At 41.3% G+C, this 20153-nt stretch overlaps 1 protein-coding gene across 3 annotated transcripts; it reads left to right on the top strand.

Moving 5' to 3' along the window:
• Positions 1 to 3612: 3612 nt before the first annotated feature.
• ccdc135 (coiled-coil domain containing 135) lies at positions 3613 to 19696 on the top strand. 3 transcript variants are annotated; one of them, XM_031750197.2, is made up of 18 exons: positions 3613 to 3675; positions 4708 to 4803; positions 5356 to 5494; positions 5610 to 5735; positions 6230 to 6424; positions 6516 to 6668; positions 7086 to 7304; positions 7384 to 7518; positions 9464 to 9530; positions 9710 to 9838; positions 10270 to 10398; positions 13940 to 14154; positions 14813 to 15025; positions 15136 to 15246; positions 15371 to 15466; positions 18302 to 18448; positions 19073 to 19213; positions 19356 to 19695. In XM_031750197.2, exons 2-17 carry the CDS (start codon positions 4766 to 4768, stop codon positions 19187 to 19189), a joined length of 2229 nt encoding a protein of 742 aa, XP_031606057.1. In that variant the 5' UTR covers positions 3613 to 3675; positions 4708 to 4765; the 3' UTR covers positions 19190 to 19213; positions 19356 to 19695. The 3 variants fall into 3 exon arrangements, with proteins under 3 accessions (XP_031606057.1, XP_031606055.1, XP_031606056.1); XM_031750195.2 differs by having other exon boundaries at positions 7384 to 7527; XM_031750196.2 differs by having other exon boundaries at positions 3616 to 3675; positions 4739 to 4803; positions 7384 to 7527; positions 19356 to 19696.
• The last annotated feature ends 457 nt before the right edge of the window (positions 19697 to 20153 follow it).

The following is a 20153-nucleotide window of genomic DNA, read 5'->3' as shown; positions in this document are numbered from 1 at the left end:
AGTACGGACGGGGTACTCACTTGGGGTGTTTGGGGGTTCCCTGAGGGTTGGGTTTCTTGTGGGGCTGTGGTCATGACCTGGATGGGGCTCTGGTGACTGTGAGCGGCAAGGCTGGGGGGCTCTGTGCCTGTGGACATAGATTAGCGACCTAGTAGCCATGCTGGTCCTGGGTTGGTCTAGGGTGGGCTTGGGGACTTGGGTTCTGGGGGTGTTCCACCTCTGGGTTTGAGTCCTGGTTGGTGTGTTGCTGAGGTTGTGGATGGGTGCATACACAGGGGCCCCGCCCTGGTGCTGGGGGCCTCTGGTGCATCGGTGAAACTGGGGGCCTCTTTAGCTGGCAGGAGGTTTTTAACATCCTTTGCAGGCGGTCTCTGCTCCTGAGGATTCCGCTCTGCAGGTATGTTAATCCCCCCCCAATCTTTTCCTCCCCACCTCCATCCCAACTCCTCCCGCTTCATCACACCACCACACATACAGGACCCCTCCTGGACACCTGTGCCTCAATTTTATTCCACAACTTAGACACTCACATTACTTATACTCTCATGACACATACATATAAGACCTTGGGAGTGGGCACACTGTCCAGAAGACAGTCTGTTTATACACTCTCACATCTGGTGCCAGTCCCCACCTCTCAATTTTAAATACATGTAGACATTGAGGGTTCTCGGGAGGGGCTTTGCTGACACCAGCTGTTGTCTGGCAGAAGGTAGTTGGCGCCAAGCCCCTCCCATGTTTTAACTACACTTTAGAATAGCACGCATCAAAACCACATATGAGCAGGCAGAGTGAGGTATGAAGTCTTCTCATATGCTGTACGTCGTCTGGGCCAGTGGGCTGGGAGGAGCTGGCCGTCTGTTTGGGGTCTGGGCTGGGGGGCTTCCCTGCTGCTGCAGGACCAAAGGCAGTCTGCTTGTCTCCACCGCAGAGTAAAGGGAACCATCTTCTGGGTCTGGGGCCGATTAGCAGTCTGGCGGTGATGGTGCCTGGACCTGGGGATACAGAGTATGTATGGGGGAGTGTGAGTGCGTGTACTGCGTTCAGTTCTGTGTGTCTCCATGTTGGGCGAATGTGTGAGTATTTGTAAATGTGTGCATGAGGGTGGGAATGCATGTTTGTGTGTGTTCCTGTTTGTCTATGTGTCTGTGTCAGGTCGGGTCTTAGACTCCACCTCTCTCAGAACATCTCAGGCCCACCCAGGTGTGGGGGCCTCTCTCCCTGGACCGCACTCCCTGCCAGTGGCTGGTGCCCTCACCCAACGGTGCATTTTTGGTTCTCAGTGTCCGGTACTGTGTCTCGGATGTGTACTGACTCACTGTTTGGTGGGCCTGGCCCCCTGGCTCTGTCAGACCCTTTCCGGGGTTTGGAGGGTGCTAAGGTCTCTGGGCCCAGGGCTCGGTCTGCGTAGCTCTGCCTAGCTAGCTGCAGGTGGGGCCTGCGGTCTTGTTGCTGCAGCCCCCTGTGGTTTCTGCATCCTGGCTGCTGGGTGACTCCGGTCCGGGGCTCTCCTCAGCTTTTTTTCAGGCAGGTGGCGTGATTGCCTTTCTGGTGGTCCTCCTTGGCCTCTCATGGTCTGGGGGGCCTCTGGATGTCTGGGGCCCTGATCTCCTTTATGGCTGCTTCATGTCCTGGGGGGTAGGGCTATGGCTCTCCACCACACACACTATTAGACAATTACACGGACAAACCTTATGAATACATAAGTGCGCTCACACACACACACTCACAGACTCTACTGCTGCTCCCCCTATGTTCCATGTTCATTATTAGTCCTGTATGCTACATCCTCTTCTAATCTTCTGTTCACTTTGACAATGCCCCGAGTAAATAACAATTAATCGTTATCTGCAAAGAATTTTATAGTCCTCTTCTTTTCTCCAGTTTCTTTCATGGCATGGCCATTACCCAATTTTAACATCCAATCACCTATTGTGCTGTGAAATCACCTGATGCGAGCCATATCTTGTTGTTCTCTTGCCCCTCACCTTATCTCTGTAGACAAAGTTACTTTATCACAGTAGTCACATTTATTCAACATAATTAACTTCAGTTTGCATAATTTCAACATTTCTTGTCATCTCAATTAGAAACACATTGTTTTTGTCACAAACTGGAAAGGTGAGTGAAGTTTGGACCCAAGGGCAGACTTAATTGCACAAACTATTTACAAGATTTATTTACAGGAGTAATCAACTTAAACAAGAGCACGTATATTAACAGAAACTATGAACAGGTGTCGTGGGAAACCAAGGGATGGAGAAAGGTTCTGGCACTCATAACACAAGGAGAGCATGGGCAGGAACTTCTGCAACAGAGGAGAGAAGTATCACTGGACTGGGAAACGAGTGAGCGGGTTGAACTCAGTAGTACTTGTGGAGGGTATGTGCTTACTTGTAGATGCAGGCCGGCTGGCATAGGAGGGGTAGCTGTGAGAGTGTCCAGGGGATGGCGGAGTATGCAGGTGAGATGGATCCAAGTTCCAAGGGGTCTAGAGGAAAGATATATCCACAATTGAGATGACGGGCAGGAGGGCAGGCCGAGGAGCAGGTGAGTGTGAAATCGTTTGTCTGCAGGTAGACTGGAGAACTGGGTGGAAGTGGGACCAGCGGTGCTGATAAGCACGACAGAAGATGGATCTGTAGAGAACTGGAGACGGAAAACACATTAATCCAAAAACAGCATGAATCACGAACACAAGGATGTCTGAGTTACCACCAATGGTAGCAGGACGAACTGGTGGAGAGTGGCAGGCAGCGGTGGTTTAAAAACCCTCCAGATGATGGTCCAGAAATTAGGAGAAGGTGATGTGCTGACAAAACGCCACCTCAGGGGACGAGCAACTGGAACTGGTCTCACACCCAATCAGACACTCCCACGGCACAGTTTCCCTTGATCATTCCATATACTTTTCATTTCTGATTACTTTCTCTAAGAATTTGCTTTTTCTTGTGTCTCTTTTTAACTCAGTATGTGAACTTTAGTATTTATCGATCACAGTTCAAAAGTTAGTTACTCAAAAATGACTTATTCTGTTTTTTTCAGCACAATAAGATCAAAAACTTTTCTGTTTCTCTGTCTTTTTGTCTGCTCCACATTCCTCACTCACAGGCACTTTGTAAGTTTTGATTAGATTTCAGATTTGATGATAAATTCAATTACAGCAGGAACATCTAACATCCAAAGCACATAGATTAAACTCTGTCACTCTCTGCTACATTACACCCACCAAAGCTGGGTTTTAGGCCTTTTCCTTCACCTCTGGTTGGAGCTGAGCCGAGGGATCTCAGTCTCGTTGACACTTTCAAAAAGTATGCAGGTTCAAAGGGCAATAGCTTCACTCTCCAGGCCTAGTACACCATCTATGGGCACACATGTTCATCTTCATAGTGTACTTTTATATAATTAAAGGGAGGATTCTGGAGGGGTATTTTCATGCGATACCTTGACTGGTCTGCCTCACTTCAGATCAAATTGGGCCAGGAAACAGAATAAATTTGGCATCCCTGTTTCAAAGCGCGTCTGAAGTGTGTTCTGTATGAATCCTATTAACTCCGAGGGTAAGTGAATGCAGCATACCTTCACGTCGTGACGTGGTGTTGCTGTTACCATGGACATGAGGCAACGACAACGCTTACGAATGTGAAGCAGCTAAAAACAGTTAACGGAGCCCGGGTGAGTAAAAGTTTAACCAGTTTTCAAAGAGTTTGTTTAAGTGTCGCTCGCTTTAGTTTGATAGCACGTTAAAAAGCACGTTTTAAACGAGGTTAGTTACAGGTCTGTATGTGGGACAGCAGACGTGGTTACTACAGGGAACAAAAACTGAACTGAAATAGAAGTAGATGTGAAATTTAAAGAAATGAATAAAAAAAACTTAAAGTAAACTCATAAAATACTGAAAGTACTAAAACTGATATAAACTAAACTCTAAACGACATTTTAAAAAGAGAAAAAATGGAATACATGCATAACGGTTTGTGAGGAAGAGGACTCCCTTACTATGATTATTTATATTATCTGTATAGCATTGTGAGCACACCTTTCACTTTATTAAAAGCACCTTATCAAGCACTTTATTTAGCATCGCACTTTAAGCATGGATTTGCACAGTAAAACATTTGCACACAAGAAGTTTAATTATATTTATTGGGAATTTTAAAATCAGCTGGCAGCCTCGTTTCAGGTCCTACACAGGTCCTCAATCACCAAAGTGGATGGTTGCAGGAACCAACAGGTCCGTCGGGTTCTTGTCTCCCCAGAAACACTTCCCTTGTGCTTTTGGAAATCAGTTTTTTCCTATTTCTGTTGTGTTTTCGTTTTGTGTTTCGTTTTGTGTGCTTTTGCAGCGTTTTTCTTATTGCTGGTGTTTTCTTAAGTTGCAGTCTGTTTGGCCTCTCAGGGCCACCGTAGTATTGTATTCAAAGTTTTCTTACATTTTGAATGGTAGATGAGGTGTTATCCAGCTCAATACACACTACTTATTTCTAGAGCAGAAATCTGAGATTTAAAAGTTGTGTTTAAGTTTGTTGACAGTGTCAGATAGTCAGATGTTTTTACTGAAGAATTTTCAGCCTCACTTTTTTGAACCAATAAGAAAATACTGACAACAAGATCTAATTTGATTGTATTATTTTATTTAGTAAAATTGTCTACATGTGTGTGCTTTTCTGATGTTTTTCCGTGTGTGTGTTTATGTGTAAACTTCAGGCGCACATAAACACAATTAACCTTAATCCAGTAGGATCACCAGAGGAGCACAGCACTGATGGAGATGGAGGACGTTTCTGCTTCTGAGAAGCTTCTGTAAGTTTTTTTACACTCATAGACAAACTACATACACACAGGGATGAAGAAAATACACGAAAAGAAAAAAGTTCGTTGTTACCAACTCTACAAAACGCCTTTAAAAGACATTAAAGACAGACAAGACTGTCACAGAGGTTCTGCAGGAGGTTTCTTCCTGTTAAAAGGGAGTTTTTCCTTCCCACTGTCACCAAAGCATTTGCTCACAGAGAGTCATGTGATTGTTGGGTTTTCTCTGTTTCTCTTGATTATCCCTTTAAAACCTGTACCATGAAATAATTGACAGAAAAATCAATCTTATTTAAAATGGAGGCTTTATTTTTGTTTGAAAAAGTAATTAAATTTTAATTTCCATGTATGATTTTTCATTTGCATTTTATTTTCTACATCTGTCCTTGTTTTAAAAATTGCTTTAAAATCTATTCTACAATTTATTTAGATTTTTCTGAGGGAAAAAGTCCCACTGATGATGTAGAAGCTCAAAAAGCATTGTAGGGTAAAGCTGGTGGCTTTGAGGTCATCTTCACGTCTTCACCTGTTCTCCTTCTTCAGCCCCGAGTCCTACAGGAGCAACTCTCCAGAAGAGATTCGACTGTTAGCCATCGCAGAAAACTTCCAGCGTCAGTACTCGCACTTGTGTCCTGACCGCAAACCGCTGCTGCTCTGTCCTGTAAACGAATGTGGAGTAAAGGTAGGTTTATCTCACTCAACCTTTTTGTCTCTGAAGAACAGATCCCATTGGACCTTCACATCTGCAAACACCCTAAATACTTTCTGCATCGCCGTCTGTCTCTTCTCATATTCAGAAGTTTGTGTCGACGTCTCTTCGTCCACCGTCGACCATCCACTGTGAACTGTTCGAGTGGCAGGGCTGTGCCTCTTTTGTGGCCGACTTCCTGTCGTTGGTCCCTCTGGATCCGCCCGTGGAGCTGGTCAGAAAGGAAACAGCAGACAAATGTTTATTTGAGTCTTAGGAGCAAACAAAGTATTTTTTGTAATCAGTGGTTGAGAGTTAAAGCATATGTTAGAGAGAACTTCTTTTATTCTGCTGTTTCTGTTTTGTGAAACCATAATTTTCATAATTCAGATAATTATTGCATATAATGTAATTCTAATATAAGAAATGCTCGTGTTTAGCTGCACATTAACTGCGTGTCATCCTGTCGTGTCTGTATGCAGTATTTTCAAACCTCACATGACCAACAACTGATGATGTCACACTCAGAGATGATGTGAAAATGTGTTTCTGAGAAGCTGATATATATATACAGTCATTGTCCCGAACATGTTTCAGCTTTTCAAGATGGTGGATGAGAAAAGAAACAAGACTGCAGCACATAATCACATTCACATCAATAAATACACACATGCGTGCACCTTCTCTCGGTGTGTCTGATTGTGGCGGTGCGCGTCTCTCCCGTTGCAGCCAAAGGTCCTTTCCTCTCCCAACGCGGTGCTGCAGAGTCAGAAAGCCACGTGTTTTGAGTATGCCACTCTGCTGTGCAGCCTGCTGGTCGGCGAAGACTACGACGCCTACTGCGTCAGCGGCTACGCCGTCAAAGAGATGTGTCTGCTCGATCAGAGCCTGCAGGAGTGCCCCCTGCTGGACCCCGAGATCAAGGTAAGTGCATGCAGCGTGCACATGTGGTCGACAATCAGATTGTTGACTCCCAGATGTGAAAGTGACTTCTTGGTTGTGTGTTTGCATGCAGGCTGTGGAAGATGTGACCCCAGAACAGAAGGACCAGGATGATAAATACTCAGTGAAGCTTCAGATGGAGCTCAAGAGTCGTTTTCTGGCCGAGCAAGAGAAGAAGAAACGGGAAGCTGAAGCTGCGCTGCTTGAAAAACAAAAACGACAAGAGGTAAAGTGATGTTTTCTCTATATGAGCAACTGCATTCTCAATATATTACAATCTACTTACATCTTTAACATATGCTTGTCTGTCTTTTAGTTTCTGTTGATTAAAAATAATGTATAAGATCATATAAAAGCATTTACATAATTTACTTTGACTTTTAAGTTGTAGCTTTTTTTGTCCTTTGTGTTTTTTCATGTTCATGTATGTATTTCATGTATTTTCTGTTGAGGGTTTTTTATGATACTGGTTTAAAGTGGTTTAAAGTGGTTTAAAGTGGTATATAAATTCACTGCTTTATTTGCATGGATATGCTGACTGAAGATCAGTAATGGTGCATGTTGTGTAATCACCACATTAATGAGGAAAGTTCCTTAATGAAGATTGAAGTGATGAACTCGTCTTCATTCTCTGTGCGAGCAGGAGAAAGATCAGCAGCTGGCCGACCCGCTGCGAGGCCTGCGGGTGCACTGCTGGGTGCTGGTGCTGTCGGGCTGTCGGGACGTCCAGGAGAACTTCTTCATCGACCCTCTGACCGGGATCAGCTACCCCACCAACAGTGACAACTTCCTGGGCATCGAGAGTGTGTGGAACAACCTCAACTACTACGTGAACATGCAGGACTGCAGTAACGGCTGTGCTGTGAGTCCATGCGCACGGTTAGAGTCAAAATAGTAGAGTCAAAACGGAGCAGGTTTGATGAAATATTCTCCATGCGTAGGATATGATGTTTGACCTGGATGATTTGAAAACGTGGGAGCCAGTCTTGTTTGGAGCATCAAGCAAAAAGCAACTGATTCAAGAAGTCCTGAAGAGAAAAGAGGCTAAATTGATGGGCAAAGGGAACCTGGTGCAGGTACCGAATGTATGTGTGTTTCTCTGCGTGTCAGGATACAGAAAGCAAAAACCTTACCTGATTGAAATTTGTATGCCCTCCTCAGCATCCCTGGATCTCTTCTAGCTTTCATACATTCATGCAAAATGCGATATAAGCTCTGAGAAATCAAGAAAATCTTTGGCTTTAGCTGGAGGAAAAGGTGCATTAAAAAGTTCTTCCAGGCTGTCTTGAATACACAAATGACAGCAAAAAGCATGGAGCAGGCGTCAGCTGTAATTCAGTATATTTGATCCATAGTTAATGTCGTCAAAGATACCACATATACCAAACCCAGAAGAAGTCAAAATACTGCTGTAAAATCTGTACCTAGATTTATGATGATATGTTCCCTGGCTAGCCTACAGGATAGGAGGGATTCACATAACGTCCCTCCTAATTTAAAGCTCTGGTTCAGACTGACATTTATAATATAACAAACTTTTATTTTCTAAATCCCTAATAGAGAATAGAATAAAAAGAACTTACCTAACTCCACAGAAAACCAAATATACAAAGATAACCTACCAGCACATAAATGAGGGATCCCAAAACAAAGGGAGCTCTCCCCCACAGAGACAGTCTGAACAAACAATCACAGCAGTGTAAGCCTGCAGAACCCACGGAGTCGGTACGGGAGTCAAAATGGCCAGACGGCCACAGCTCCACAGACATTATATAGGGCTCTGCTGACTGACCCAATCAGGACACAGGAGGTGGAGCCTAATATCCTCGTTAGGGATGTAACAATGATTACAACCATATAATGTTCATTTTTATTGATCTCAACTGTAATATGGGTTTTTGCACATAATGTTGGATATTTATTTTCCATTGACTTCTAAAGAGGCATTCCCTTTTTATGTGTAAAATTTGAATGATTTACCTTTTTTAAAAAATTCCAAAAAATGTTTCTGTTATGGCAAAATAGAGTTAATTACGGTTGGTGAGATATGAACCTAACAGAGTTACACCACATTAAGATATTACATTACTTTTTGAATAATGTTGTAACTCTGCTGTAATACATTTCAGTCTGTATTTAAAAGCATTTTCAATTTAAACTTTACTGTAAGATCACTTCATGTACATTTTTACTTAATTAAATGAAATTTAAAGGAAACTCTGACCTCTCTCACTGAATGACAGATGAAAGGATGAAGCTCTTAAACAGTTAGTACACACTTACTTCCTGCTATCAACATTAAACTCTGTTAACAACAGTTCCCCCTCTTTCAACATTGTTAATTAAAATACTTGTGTGAAACTCTGGTGTCCTGTGCTGCAAAAGATATGCTGAGATATTTTCAGCTCTGTGTTGACGCAGAGTCATTTTACTTCTTTTACTTTGCTTTTACTACATTTCCATTTGTTTCACTGCACGTAATCAATGTCAAAGAAAAGATTTTTATTTTCTGTTTTGTCTCTTGAGTTCAGGTATGCTAAATACATCTATGTTTCTGATATGTTAGCCTTAAAAAATGTTGGTTGACACAATTTGCCAAAACATTGTTATTGCAAAAATGAGCAGTGTTAACAGCCGAGACGACTGAGGCTAAAACTGTAACGCAAATCTCTGCAGCATCTTCACCTCCATGTAGCTGTGAGAGCATGTGAAGAGTGAACTGGAATGACATCAGACTAATGGAGTCTACTCTTTGTGATCAGGACTGTGGTCAAAGGAAACAAAATAATAACAATAGTAATAATAATTCCCCCATCTTTGTGCTTATTACCTGTAAAGGAAGCTCAGTTATAAGCCGTGGTTTTGGAGAATTGTTATGCGCCTCAGACGAACTGATTTAGGTCATGTTGTGAATTAAAATTTAAATTCCAGCTCCAGCTAAATGAAACACGTCTGTTTGCCATGAAACACGATTTTACTATGAATACAATAAATGTAAACTGAACTTTCTTTGTCTCGAAGGAGGACGTGCCCAAAGTTTTGGAGATGCCGAGATCCTGGGTCAGTTCCATTGCCATCTCAGCAGAAGGTAGACTCTGTTTGGCAGTACTCTGTGCGAACATTACCTTGTACATTGTTCACCTGTTTTATTTCAGCTTTAGGTTTCATGTGTTTTCATTCAGTTCAAGATTTAACCTCTAAAACCCAAACAGATGTTACCTGATGCTGTAAAACCTGCACAAATACTGCCTCTTTTTTATTATTCAGCCCTGAAGAACCGCTGGCCAGGAGGAAAGAAGGTGATCCGCTACAAACAAGCCCAGCTGGAGAGGTTCGCAACGTCCAAAAGGTTATACGGCGTTGTCAAACGACTGACCAAATACAAGGACCAAGACTGTGAGTGCCAGAGAAACACGTTTTTCTGTCTTCATGTAGAAGTGAATGTGCTTTTCTTTACAAGGAAAAAAGGGGAATTCATGAGTTTCTGAGAGCAAGTCTGGAAATTTTTTCTCAATCACTTTGGTGCAATTCTCCCAGCAGGAAAGTCTCTCAGCACTCTTCATGCAGTTTCTCAAAACGAGAAAAGGTGTAGTCTCATGAGACCCCCCCACCCCACAAATGCAAACAAAAAAGGGCAAATTTGTGACATAATCTCAGAAACTCTAAGATTTTCTCCGTGTATTAACCTTTTTAAAGTTGGTTTGTAAAATATATAGTTTTTGATATTTTTAAGAAATTGGACAACTTCTTTTATATTTTTAGTTCGTTAGTGAGATGATTCATGGTTGTGTTGTTTGTAATGAGTAACCTGTGACTGTGCATTGAAGGCACTGAGGTCGCCATGGTGAAGGAGTGGTATCAAGACAGGAGCGACTTCCTGGAGGAGAAAGAGGTCGACAATGTCAATGAGATCACCACAGAACGCTTCAGACGTGGAAGAAAACGTCACCTGCTGTGTAAGCCTGCTTTCTGCAGCCGTGTAGCTGACCTGCAGTGTGTGAAAAACTAGTAACATTTTTCATGTAAGATTTTAATACAGTGCAGCCAAAGGCACCCAAAATACATCTGACAAACATCAGCAGCTGTGTTTTATCCTAGAAATCATCAATTTAAGAAAGTTTGATTCAGGCGCTGCTGAACCGAAAGAAGCTAACATTACAGCTCGGCTCAGGCTGAACAACTTTAATGTGCTGCTACACTCATCGGAAAGACACAACGCATATAACAGTAGAAGAAATTACTAATGCTATAAGGAACATGAAAGGGGGCAAAACTCCTGGACCTGACGCAATACCAATAGAAATATTCAGAATATTTAAAGATAAATTGATCCAGCCCTTATTGCATATGTATCAGGAATCATTTGAATCTGGGTCTCTCCCCCCTCCACTTAATGTTGCAACAATTACTCTGTTACTGAAACCTAATAAGCCAGCAACACATTGTAGTTCTTATAGACCAATTTCACTGTTGAATTATAATTACAAGATACTTTGCAGACTGTTAGCTATGAGATTAGAGACACTCTTGCCTAAAATGATTCATTCAGACCAGAACGGCTTTATCCAGGGGAGGCAGGGGTTTCACAATATACGGAGGGTCATGAATATCATTTATGAGAAAAAAGAGACCAGAGACAATGCGTTAATCTCAATGGATGCGGAAAAAGCCTTCGACAGGATCGAATGGCCATTCTTATTTGAAGTTTTGAAAAAGTTTGGTATTGGAAACAGATTTTTTAAATGGATTCAATTGATTTACTCCAACCCTCAAGCAGAGATTTTAACTAATGGTCTTTTTTCCGCACCATTCAGATTATATCGTGGAACTAGACAAGGGTGCCCCTTGTCACCTCTCTTGTTCATCTTGGCAATTGAGCCTCTTGCAATGGCAATTCGGAATCATAAAAACATATCAGGAATTAAAGTAGGCAATGTTGACCACCGTATTGCCCTATATGCAGATGATGTGATCCTGTTCTGCACTAATTTAAACAAATCAATATCATCCATATTAAGCCTCATTAATACATTTAGTACATTTTCGGGTTATAAAATAAATTTTGATAAATCCGAAATATTATTTTTGAATAAAAATGAACGACAAAATCCTCCAGTCAGTACTCCCTTTCTGCGATCTGAACATGGGTTTACTTATCTGGGCGTGAAATTTACTCCCTCAATTGAAAATATTCTGGCATCCAATTATAATTCCTTAACGACGTTAGTTACTACACTCCTAAACAGATGGATGAAACTACCTATATCTTTAATTGGTCGTATTAATATACTAAAAATGTCAATTTTGCCAAAATATCTTTACCTTTTTCAAACAATACCTCTCTCTCCACCAAACTCTTTCTTTTTAGATTTGCAAAAACTATTCCAAAACTTTATTTGGAATAACAGAAGACCAAGACTCAGAATCTCATTACTATACCTACCTCATGAAAGAGGGGGTTTACAACTTCCTAATTTAACGTGGTACTTCTGGGCTGTGCAAATCAGAGCAGCAATGTTTTATTTTGTTAATGACTCCAGTGTGGGTTTCTATGGAGTCTACAGGAATTAAAATTCCCCCTAACTTATATCTTTACTCAGCCGACAGGAAGACACTAAATAAGCAAACTAAGAACCCCTTTTTAAAAAACACTATAATGATCTGGTTTGAAACACATAACTACTTGGGAGAAATGTTACAACTCTCTAGGTTTATTCCGATATTTGGAAATAACAGCTTTCCTCCTGGTAGGGCGGATGCAGGTTTTAAATTTTGGTTCAATCAAGGTATAAGAAAAGTGTCTGATATATTTAGGAATAATACGCTTATGTCTTTTGAACAACTTAGAAGTACCTTTTCTATTCCTGTCAAACATTTTTTTAAATTTCTTCAATTAAGAAATTTTATCTTAACCACACAAGGTAACAGCTTAGAAATCCCCACCTACTCCTCTCTAGAGAACACAGTTATAAAGCATCTAAATGGGAGAGGCCAAGTTTCTGCATTGTACAAATTATTTATGGAAAATTCCAAAGAATCAACACAGTCTATTTTAGAGGCTTGGAGGAAGGATTTGATATCTGATGATGAGTGGTATAAATCATACTCCGTGGCCCAGAGTCAGACAAGTAATGTGCAATCTCAACTACTTCAATATAAATGGTTAACAAGACAATATCTTACTCCGTCAAAAATGCATTATTTTAACTCAAACATCCCAGACACCTGTATGAAGTGTGGAGTGGACAGGGGCACTTTATTTCACTGTATGTGGGAGTGTCCACATGTGAAAGTCTTTTGGGAAAAGGTAAACCTGTTAAGTCAAATCATTGGTGATGTGATTCCACTTCATCCTAAAATATGTATTTTAAATATATACCCGAATAATTTTTTACCTGCTGCAAACAATAGAGCTCTGTTAACGATTGGACTTTTGGAAGCCCGGCGCTGTATTACTATGTGTTGGAAAAATCAAAAAATATGTGGACTATCTCAGTGGCTTAATGGACTGACATCTATACTAACTATGGAGAAAATAACTTGTGCATTAAGAAATAAACTGGACAAGTTTTGGGCTATATGGTCAAAATTCTACAATTTTTTGGAGAACTACGTCCACACTGTGGACTTTACAGCCTGAAGTGCTAACTTGATTTGTATATCTGCCCTTCCCTTTTGTTATGGTTTTCTTTGTTTTTGTTTCTATTACTATGTTGTTTTTGTTGTTGTTGTGGGGTTTTTTTGTTTTTTTGCCTGTCTTGTTTTCTTTTTTTAAATTTATTTTATTTTCTTTTTTTATTTTTTTTTATTTTTTTTTTATGTCCACAGTGTATCATGTAAAACCTGTTAAAACCAATAAATAAATGTTAAAAAAAAAAAGAAGAAGAAAGACAACGCAATGAAAAATTGGTATGCAAGATTTTTAGCCTGTTGGTAGATGGTTGCTAGGTAACATGATGGTGTCATAATCTCTGATATAGATAAGAGCCAATGGGGCCTTTTTAGCAGCTCAGTGTCTGATTGTGGAGTGTGCAGACAAACAGACACAGAGAGACTTCATGTGTTATACTATGAGTCTAAGTCGGGGGTATTACTCAGGATAGACTCATTGACAAGCCGTTAGCCAATGAGCATGCAGTTTGACGGTCATACCCTCCCCCTTGCTCATCACCCAGTTTCAAAATACCAAAACAGAAACAGCAGTGTTCATCACGAGCTCTCAGTACGGGACTTGGTAGTCCAGTGGGCAGTGTTATGGTGGCGATGTCCGTCTTTTACGTGGTCTATGATTTTAACATGAGGGACTGACTGAGTTTTGGACTCAGCTGCAAGAGGATGCTGCTCAGAAATGCAACTGAAAGTTTTCACTTGGATTGCTCCATGTGTGAGCCTTCAGGAGCTTTGGAGTGAGCAGGAAAATAGTGACTCATTCTTAATGATAATGTCAGAGAAGTGATGAAGGAGTAAGCTGAGAGTTGGTGTTTCTTTTTCATTCAGTTTTCAGGGTCAAATCACTTACTGTGGGCACTGAGGTTGAAATGCACTTCAGCAGCGCTCGTGTTGACGACCTGGTGCGGAGGGTGCTGTCGCCAAAAGAATTCATCGAGCTCTATGAAGGCCGGAGCGACTTCCTCCAATACCGGCACGTTTACTTCGAAAAAGAAATCCAGCTGCTCAGCGAGAACTCACGAAACGAGGAAGCGCCCATACTGGTAAATAAAAGGAAACAAACTCACAGATCGCATCATAAATCTTACTAATCATTTGATAGTTTTATGATTTTTATAGTCAATTCACCCTTTAACCACATTCTTTGCGAACTCTGGAGGAGGCAACTGACCGCAAGTACTCTAGACTTCAAGCCACATTCAATTATTCATTCAAATAGAGTAAGACTCATCACAGAAGCGCCCCAGCCAGGGTTTAAACCAGAAACCTTCTTGTTGTGAGGCATCAGTGCTGACCCACAAGCTTGGGCCCAAAAGACAAACTTTTTCCTGATTAGCACTGGTCCTCAGCAGGGAGTCTGCGTTTGTCTGCTCAGTGACTGAAAGGATATGATTGCAGACATAAAGCACATCTGGCCCTTTGGTCGTCCCTTATCAGGTTGTCATGTTTCAAAGTTTTTGGGAAACTTGATTAAATAGTGAAATGTTGGTGGTTTTACTGTACCCAGTTTTGTTATGTAACCAGACGTAAAGTCTAATTTATAAACTGAGCTCCCTCCACTACAGGCCCAGGTTTTCATGGTGTAAAGGGCTCACCCCCAGAGATGAGGAACAAGCTTGAGCTACATTGTAGCTGTGTTTCTAAAAGCCACAGGATGCTTATGTGGATGTGTTTTGTTTGTTTTGTTTATTGCTTATTTAGAAAGTGGTAGAGCGTTTCCACAGAAACTGCTCCAAACCAGCCAATGAAGACGTGGCTGAGCGAGTGTTCCTGATATCAGAGAAACTGATTGAGTTGACCTACCACTTAACGGAGGACCGATTGATCCCATCAAAGATCAGCTTCATCAAGCCACTGGACTCAGAAAAAGGGAGCGCACAGGAATTCTCTCTTGACATGATCTCCACCTTCCAGGTACACGTCGCAAATGCATGAAAATACATACAGCAGATATCTCAGTTAAAGTTTTCAGTCTAAAAGCTTCTAATCTGCCTCTGGGTTCATGCACTCCACTGACACTTAAGGTGGATCTGTCTGAGAAGCCATTTACAGCCGTAACCCTGCATAAGATGCTGGTGGAACTGATGGAGGTTGAAGAGAAGGTGATTCATCAGATTATGCGGTCGGTGAAAGAGGTAACCACACCCTGGATTAAAAGAGTAATCACCACAATGCCTTCATTCTTAAAGTTTTCCAAGGGTAATTAGAAAAAGTACCTATAAGTTCAGTTAAAGATGTTCTCTATTGATGTGTGAACAGATGAGAGACATTGTGACCCTCCGTGAAAAGGAGAACAAAGAAATGAAGCTCTGGAACCGAGCAGCTGCCCTGGTCCGCAGCAGGAAACGGAAAAAGGTGAGACACAAGCTGCCGCTCACGTTCCCAGACTTTTGTTGCCCCCTTCCAGCATTTTTGAGATGTGTTGCTGCCATCAAATTTAAAATAAAATGTCCCAGTGAAATGCATTTGTATTTTATTTACATTTCACACAACATTTGACCTCCTTCACAATTGATGATATCTAACTGCCGTTTTTACGATCTTTGACTACTTTAAGAAAGTTAAACATTTGACTCACTGAAAATTTAGTAGATTATATATCAAATAAAGACTTTAACAAATATTTACACACAGAAAATGTTGTTTAAAAGAGGACCAGGTCCCTCGAGATTCCAGATGATTCACATCCGTTAGTTTGGTTTACGTTGTTTGTGGCAATGCACAAAAGTTCAGACATTCTGAACGACGATATGATCGAGTGTAGGTTTCTGTAAACCCACTGGTGCATCTGCTCGTGAAGGTTCCAGAAAAAGAGGACGTGATCTAGTCTCTTTTAATGTTAGCGAGGAGAGCCGCAATGATGAAGAGGGTCGAGTCCTCCCTTAATATTTCCATGTGGAAAGCTCTCATTTCAGAGGTTGTGAATATGGAGAGACACTAGGTAAATAGGACTCATCTACTTCAGCAGAAATGGGGAACGGCACTGGAACTTCTTGGGGTTGATCCTTCTGGATTTAAACAAATGACATGGACAGCTGTGTGCAAAGTGAATGCACTGGATTCAGATTTTACTTATTTGGCTGTTTAAAACAAACCACTGTGCGGGATATTTTCGCATGCCTGAGAACGGCCGGCCTGGGTTCGAGTACGATTCAAGGCCCTTTTTTTGTTTTTACTCATTTTCCACCTGGGATTAATAAAGTTTCTCTGATTCTGATTGTTGGAAACCCAAACAAAACAATAAAGGCTCTAATTTAAGCGTCCTGTTAATATTGGTGGCGTCAGTTACACAATGGACCCAGAGCCAGCAGTGCACGGGCAGGAACGCATTTCTTACTTGGAAATTCCGACACCACTTCATAAGAAGAATGGGATGGGCGAAACTTCAGTATCTTCGATGTACTATTGCTGTGTGATTTTCATTACTATTAATGAAGGCTACTCGCCACCGAGCTAACATTGTCAGCTGGCGTTAGCTGAGGTTAGCTCATAGACTGCAGACTGTTAGGCCGTTTCTAAATACTCAAGTACGCGAGTCCGTACTCGTGTTCTCACTAGACCGGACTTTGTAAGTTCACATAGGAATCCGAACTTCCCAAGAACGCAGCGCGATCGCTCAACAATTGGAACGAAAGTGCACGTGATGACATCACAGCTCCAAAGTTTTTACTGCCATCCCCTCTTAATTTAACTGTGATTAATATTTGCAATGGAAATTACACGACATAAAAAAATTATACATGATGTTGTAGATTTCTTTAACAATAAAAAATAATTTGAACTGATTTGAATTGAACAAATATTTAAAACATATTTAAAATATTAAATAAAAATATTTAAAATATAATCTGATCATTTTGGAGCCGCCTTCAGGATCTCCACGGATTAACATGCTGTTTTTAGACTTGATGGAGAGCATTAACAACCTGCTAGCTGCAAATAATCACGTGCAGTTCCACATGATTATTAAGAGACAGAAAGAAAACATATTACTGATACAGAAATAGTTTTCTATACGAGATCGCTGCAAAAAGTGCAGCCTTACCTAATGTCCACCTACTGTTACTCATTTATATTAAGATTTAAAAATCTAGTTGGTATTGGTATGGCAAGTAACCATTAGTAATAGTAATAAATCACACAGCAATAGTGCATTCATGTAAAAAGCATGATAATATATTAAGTAATCCAAAGTATTCCGTTACGTTACTCAACGTAACGGAATACATTACAAAATACATTTTGGGGCATGTAATCTGTAATCTGTAGTGGAATACATTTCAAAGCAACCTTCCCAGCACTGCTGGTGAGTCACATTCCTTGGGAAACAAAAGGTCGGGGTTGCATCAGGAAGTGCATCCACAGTAAAACCGCTGCCAAATCAAACGTGCCTGATGTGACCCTGCAACAAGGGAGAAGCTGAAAGCAGATTCTTCATTGTCATTCAGTACAGAGAAGGTCCGGGGAGAGGCACAACGTCTCCACCTACCTAGACCTCCACCTAACACAGTGGAGGCTCTATCATGGCACGGAGCTGCATCTTAGCCAGGTGTGTTTAAGATCATGCCAAATTCGATGGAATAATGACCACAGAAACGTACCGTCAGATTTTGATCCACCGTGCAATACTTTTTGTTAAATGTCTGATTGGCAACAGTTTTATTTTTTAGCATAGCAATCAACCCAAACATGCTGCCAGTGCAGGAACAACATAGGTGGGGAGGAAATCACCCAGTGGGTCACTATCAGTAAGTGGACTGGCCTCACCCGAGCCTGGATCTCATCATTATCGAAGCAGTGTGAGATGGTCTCCCAGAGAAAAGGACTAAAGGCAGAAACGTGGAGTCTGGGGATGGACTCGCTTTTGGAGTCTGCCTCAAGTGGCCATTAGAGGAACTGCAGCTTTTGGTACTCAGGCGGGCGTTTCATTTTTCAGCTCTGGGGTTTAATGATGGATGAGGCCTCTTTGTCTGTATGTGGAACCTCTTTAATATCAAAACAGCAAGAAATTAAACATCTGTCTTTTAATTTGGAGAAATATTGTCTAAATCTGCAGCTGCTGTTATAAGTTTTGATCCTCTTTGTTAGTTTTTGTTTTTTTTATCTCAGGTGTTTGTTGCAGTTTATTTTCTTTTTTAAAAATGATTCTTGTTGCATCATTCCTGGTTTCAACTCTGTGCTTTTTTTCAGGGAAATGGTGAACTTAAAAACATTTTGCGTAAATATCTGTCTGAGGAGATCGACGAAGACCAAGATGTGAAGAAGGAAGGCCTGAATCCATATTTTGACATCGAAACAGAGGAGAAAGTCAAAATCATTCAAGAACAATACATGAAGGTACCAGTGAAGCCACACACAGTGACTCTGGGTGACCAGTCTTGTTTACTGCACAGATGGGCCTGTATAGTTTCAGCAAAGAGGCTGTTGTCTGGCTTAATAGAAGTCATTTTTATTTTTGGATGTTTGATAAGTAAATTCAGTTAAATACACCTTACAGAAACTTCTTCCAATCTGTCCAGGTTTTTGTCCCTTGGTGGAAGGTAAAACCTTCTCGATGGGTGCCAGAATTCTTTCCTTTAATAAAAGCCTGGACAATGTCTCATCAGGGACTAAAACAGGCATTTGATGTACATCAACGTTTTACTTTAGTTAGATTTGTAAGTACAATGGCCCCATAGTGTCCATTTATGTAACAGGATCCAGAATCTGGGGTAAAAATGTGCCAGATTGAACATGTGACCCAGAATGCTGCTTTAAAGGAAGATAAAGGCTATAACAGCTTGTTTTAGGAAGATAAACTAAGAGGCTGTGCAAGATAAACAAGGACTGTTTGGACTGTGAGTCACACAAAGTCTAGTAAAGTACAGCAATGAAATATGGGGCTGGAAGTCAGCATGGTGACAACAGAAGCAGTGAGGGTTCAGACACAAACTGACATTCTCGTTAAAAATGTGTGTTCAGGACATAGCAGAGGTGGAGAAGACGCAGGAGTGTTTAAAGATGAAATTGCATGAACTGAGAAAAACATCGGGAGCAGCTCCACCAGCAGCGCTGCGCCGACATAAGAACCCAAGTTAAAGCCGCCTGGGAGCAGCTCCGCATGTACCTACACTCACCTCAGCCCAGTTTTCCAAGCCACACCCAAAGATTCACGTTTAAAAACACAAACTTATTGTCTGTTTCTGTGTGTGTGTGTGTGTGTGTGTGTGTGTGTGTGTGTGTGTGTGTGTGTGTGTGTGTTCAGGGACATGTGGAGAGGAGAGGATATATAAGGATCTTCAGGAGGAACTCTGTCAGGAACTCGAACTCTCCTCTCTGATGGACAGCTGAGCCACGCACACCTGTCGCCTTTTTGTTTTTACAGTAAAAACAAATTATTGGTGTTTATTAGTTACACATGTGCCTGTTTTTGTTTGTTTTGTTTTTCTTCATCTTTTTATTTTTGAAATTTTGATTTTTCAGACCGTGTGTAAGACTTTATACAATTCAGTGCAGGAGGGTCCTCTGTACACTACTGCCTCTAGATCAGATATTTATGGTTGCTGCTACGAAATCAATAAATAAACAAATAAATACAAATCATAAGGTATCTGGGGGTCCTGCAATTTCATGATTCGGGTGAAGTAAATATAATCAGGAAAGCAAAGAAGAATAGAATACGTGTGTGTGAAAGAGAGTAAGACAGATGGAAACATCCAAGGAGTCAAGAAAATGAATGTAGATGAGTTTAAATACTTGGGGTATTTATTCATCTAAATCAACAGGCAGTGCACAAGAGAGGTGAAGAAGAGAGCGCAGGCAGGGTGGAGCAGGTGGAGACGAGTGTCAGGAAGGATTTGTGACAGAAGGAGAGCAGCAAGAGTGAAAGTTAAAGATGGAAGTGAGACCTGCTGTGATGTTTGGTTTGGAGACGCTGTGTTGGTGACCAGCTGTCGTCGCTCCCGATTCTTGGATTCTGACCTGGTGGAAACACGAATCAATACGGGCGTCTCAGTTAAAGAACTTCTATATTTACCCATGTATAAGAGGAGACGTGCACAGC

This window comes from Oreochromis aureus, linkage group 20, assembly GCF_013358895.1.
Source record: "Oreochromis aureus strain Israel breed Guangdong linkage group 20, ZZ_aureus, whole genome shotgun sequence".
NCBI lineage: Eukaryota > Metazoa > Chordata > Actinopteri > Cichliformes > Cichlidae > Oreochromis > Oreochromis aureus.
The sequence above is the reverse complement of the archived record's forward strand: the minus strand, read 5'-3'. Positions and strand labels throughout refer to the sequence as shown.

Coding starts and splice junctions, on each gene's coding strand:
- ccdc135 (XM_031750196.2), top strand. CDS start 4,766: ATGGAGATGGAGGACGTTTCTGCTTCTGAGAAGCTTCT. Junction 7,305..7,383: donor ACTGCAGTAACGGCTGTGCT/GTGAGTCCATGC, acceptor CTCCATGCGTAG/GATATGATGTTTGACCTGGA. Junction 9,531..9,709: donor CATTGCCATCTCAGCAGAAG/GTAGACTCTGTT, acceptor TTTATTATTCAG/CCCTGAAGAACCGCTGGCCA.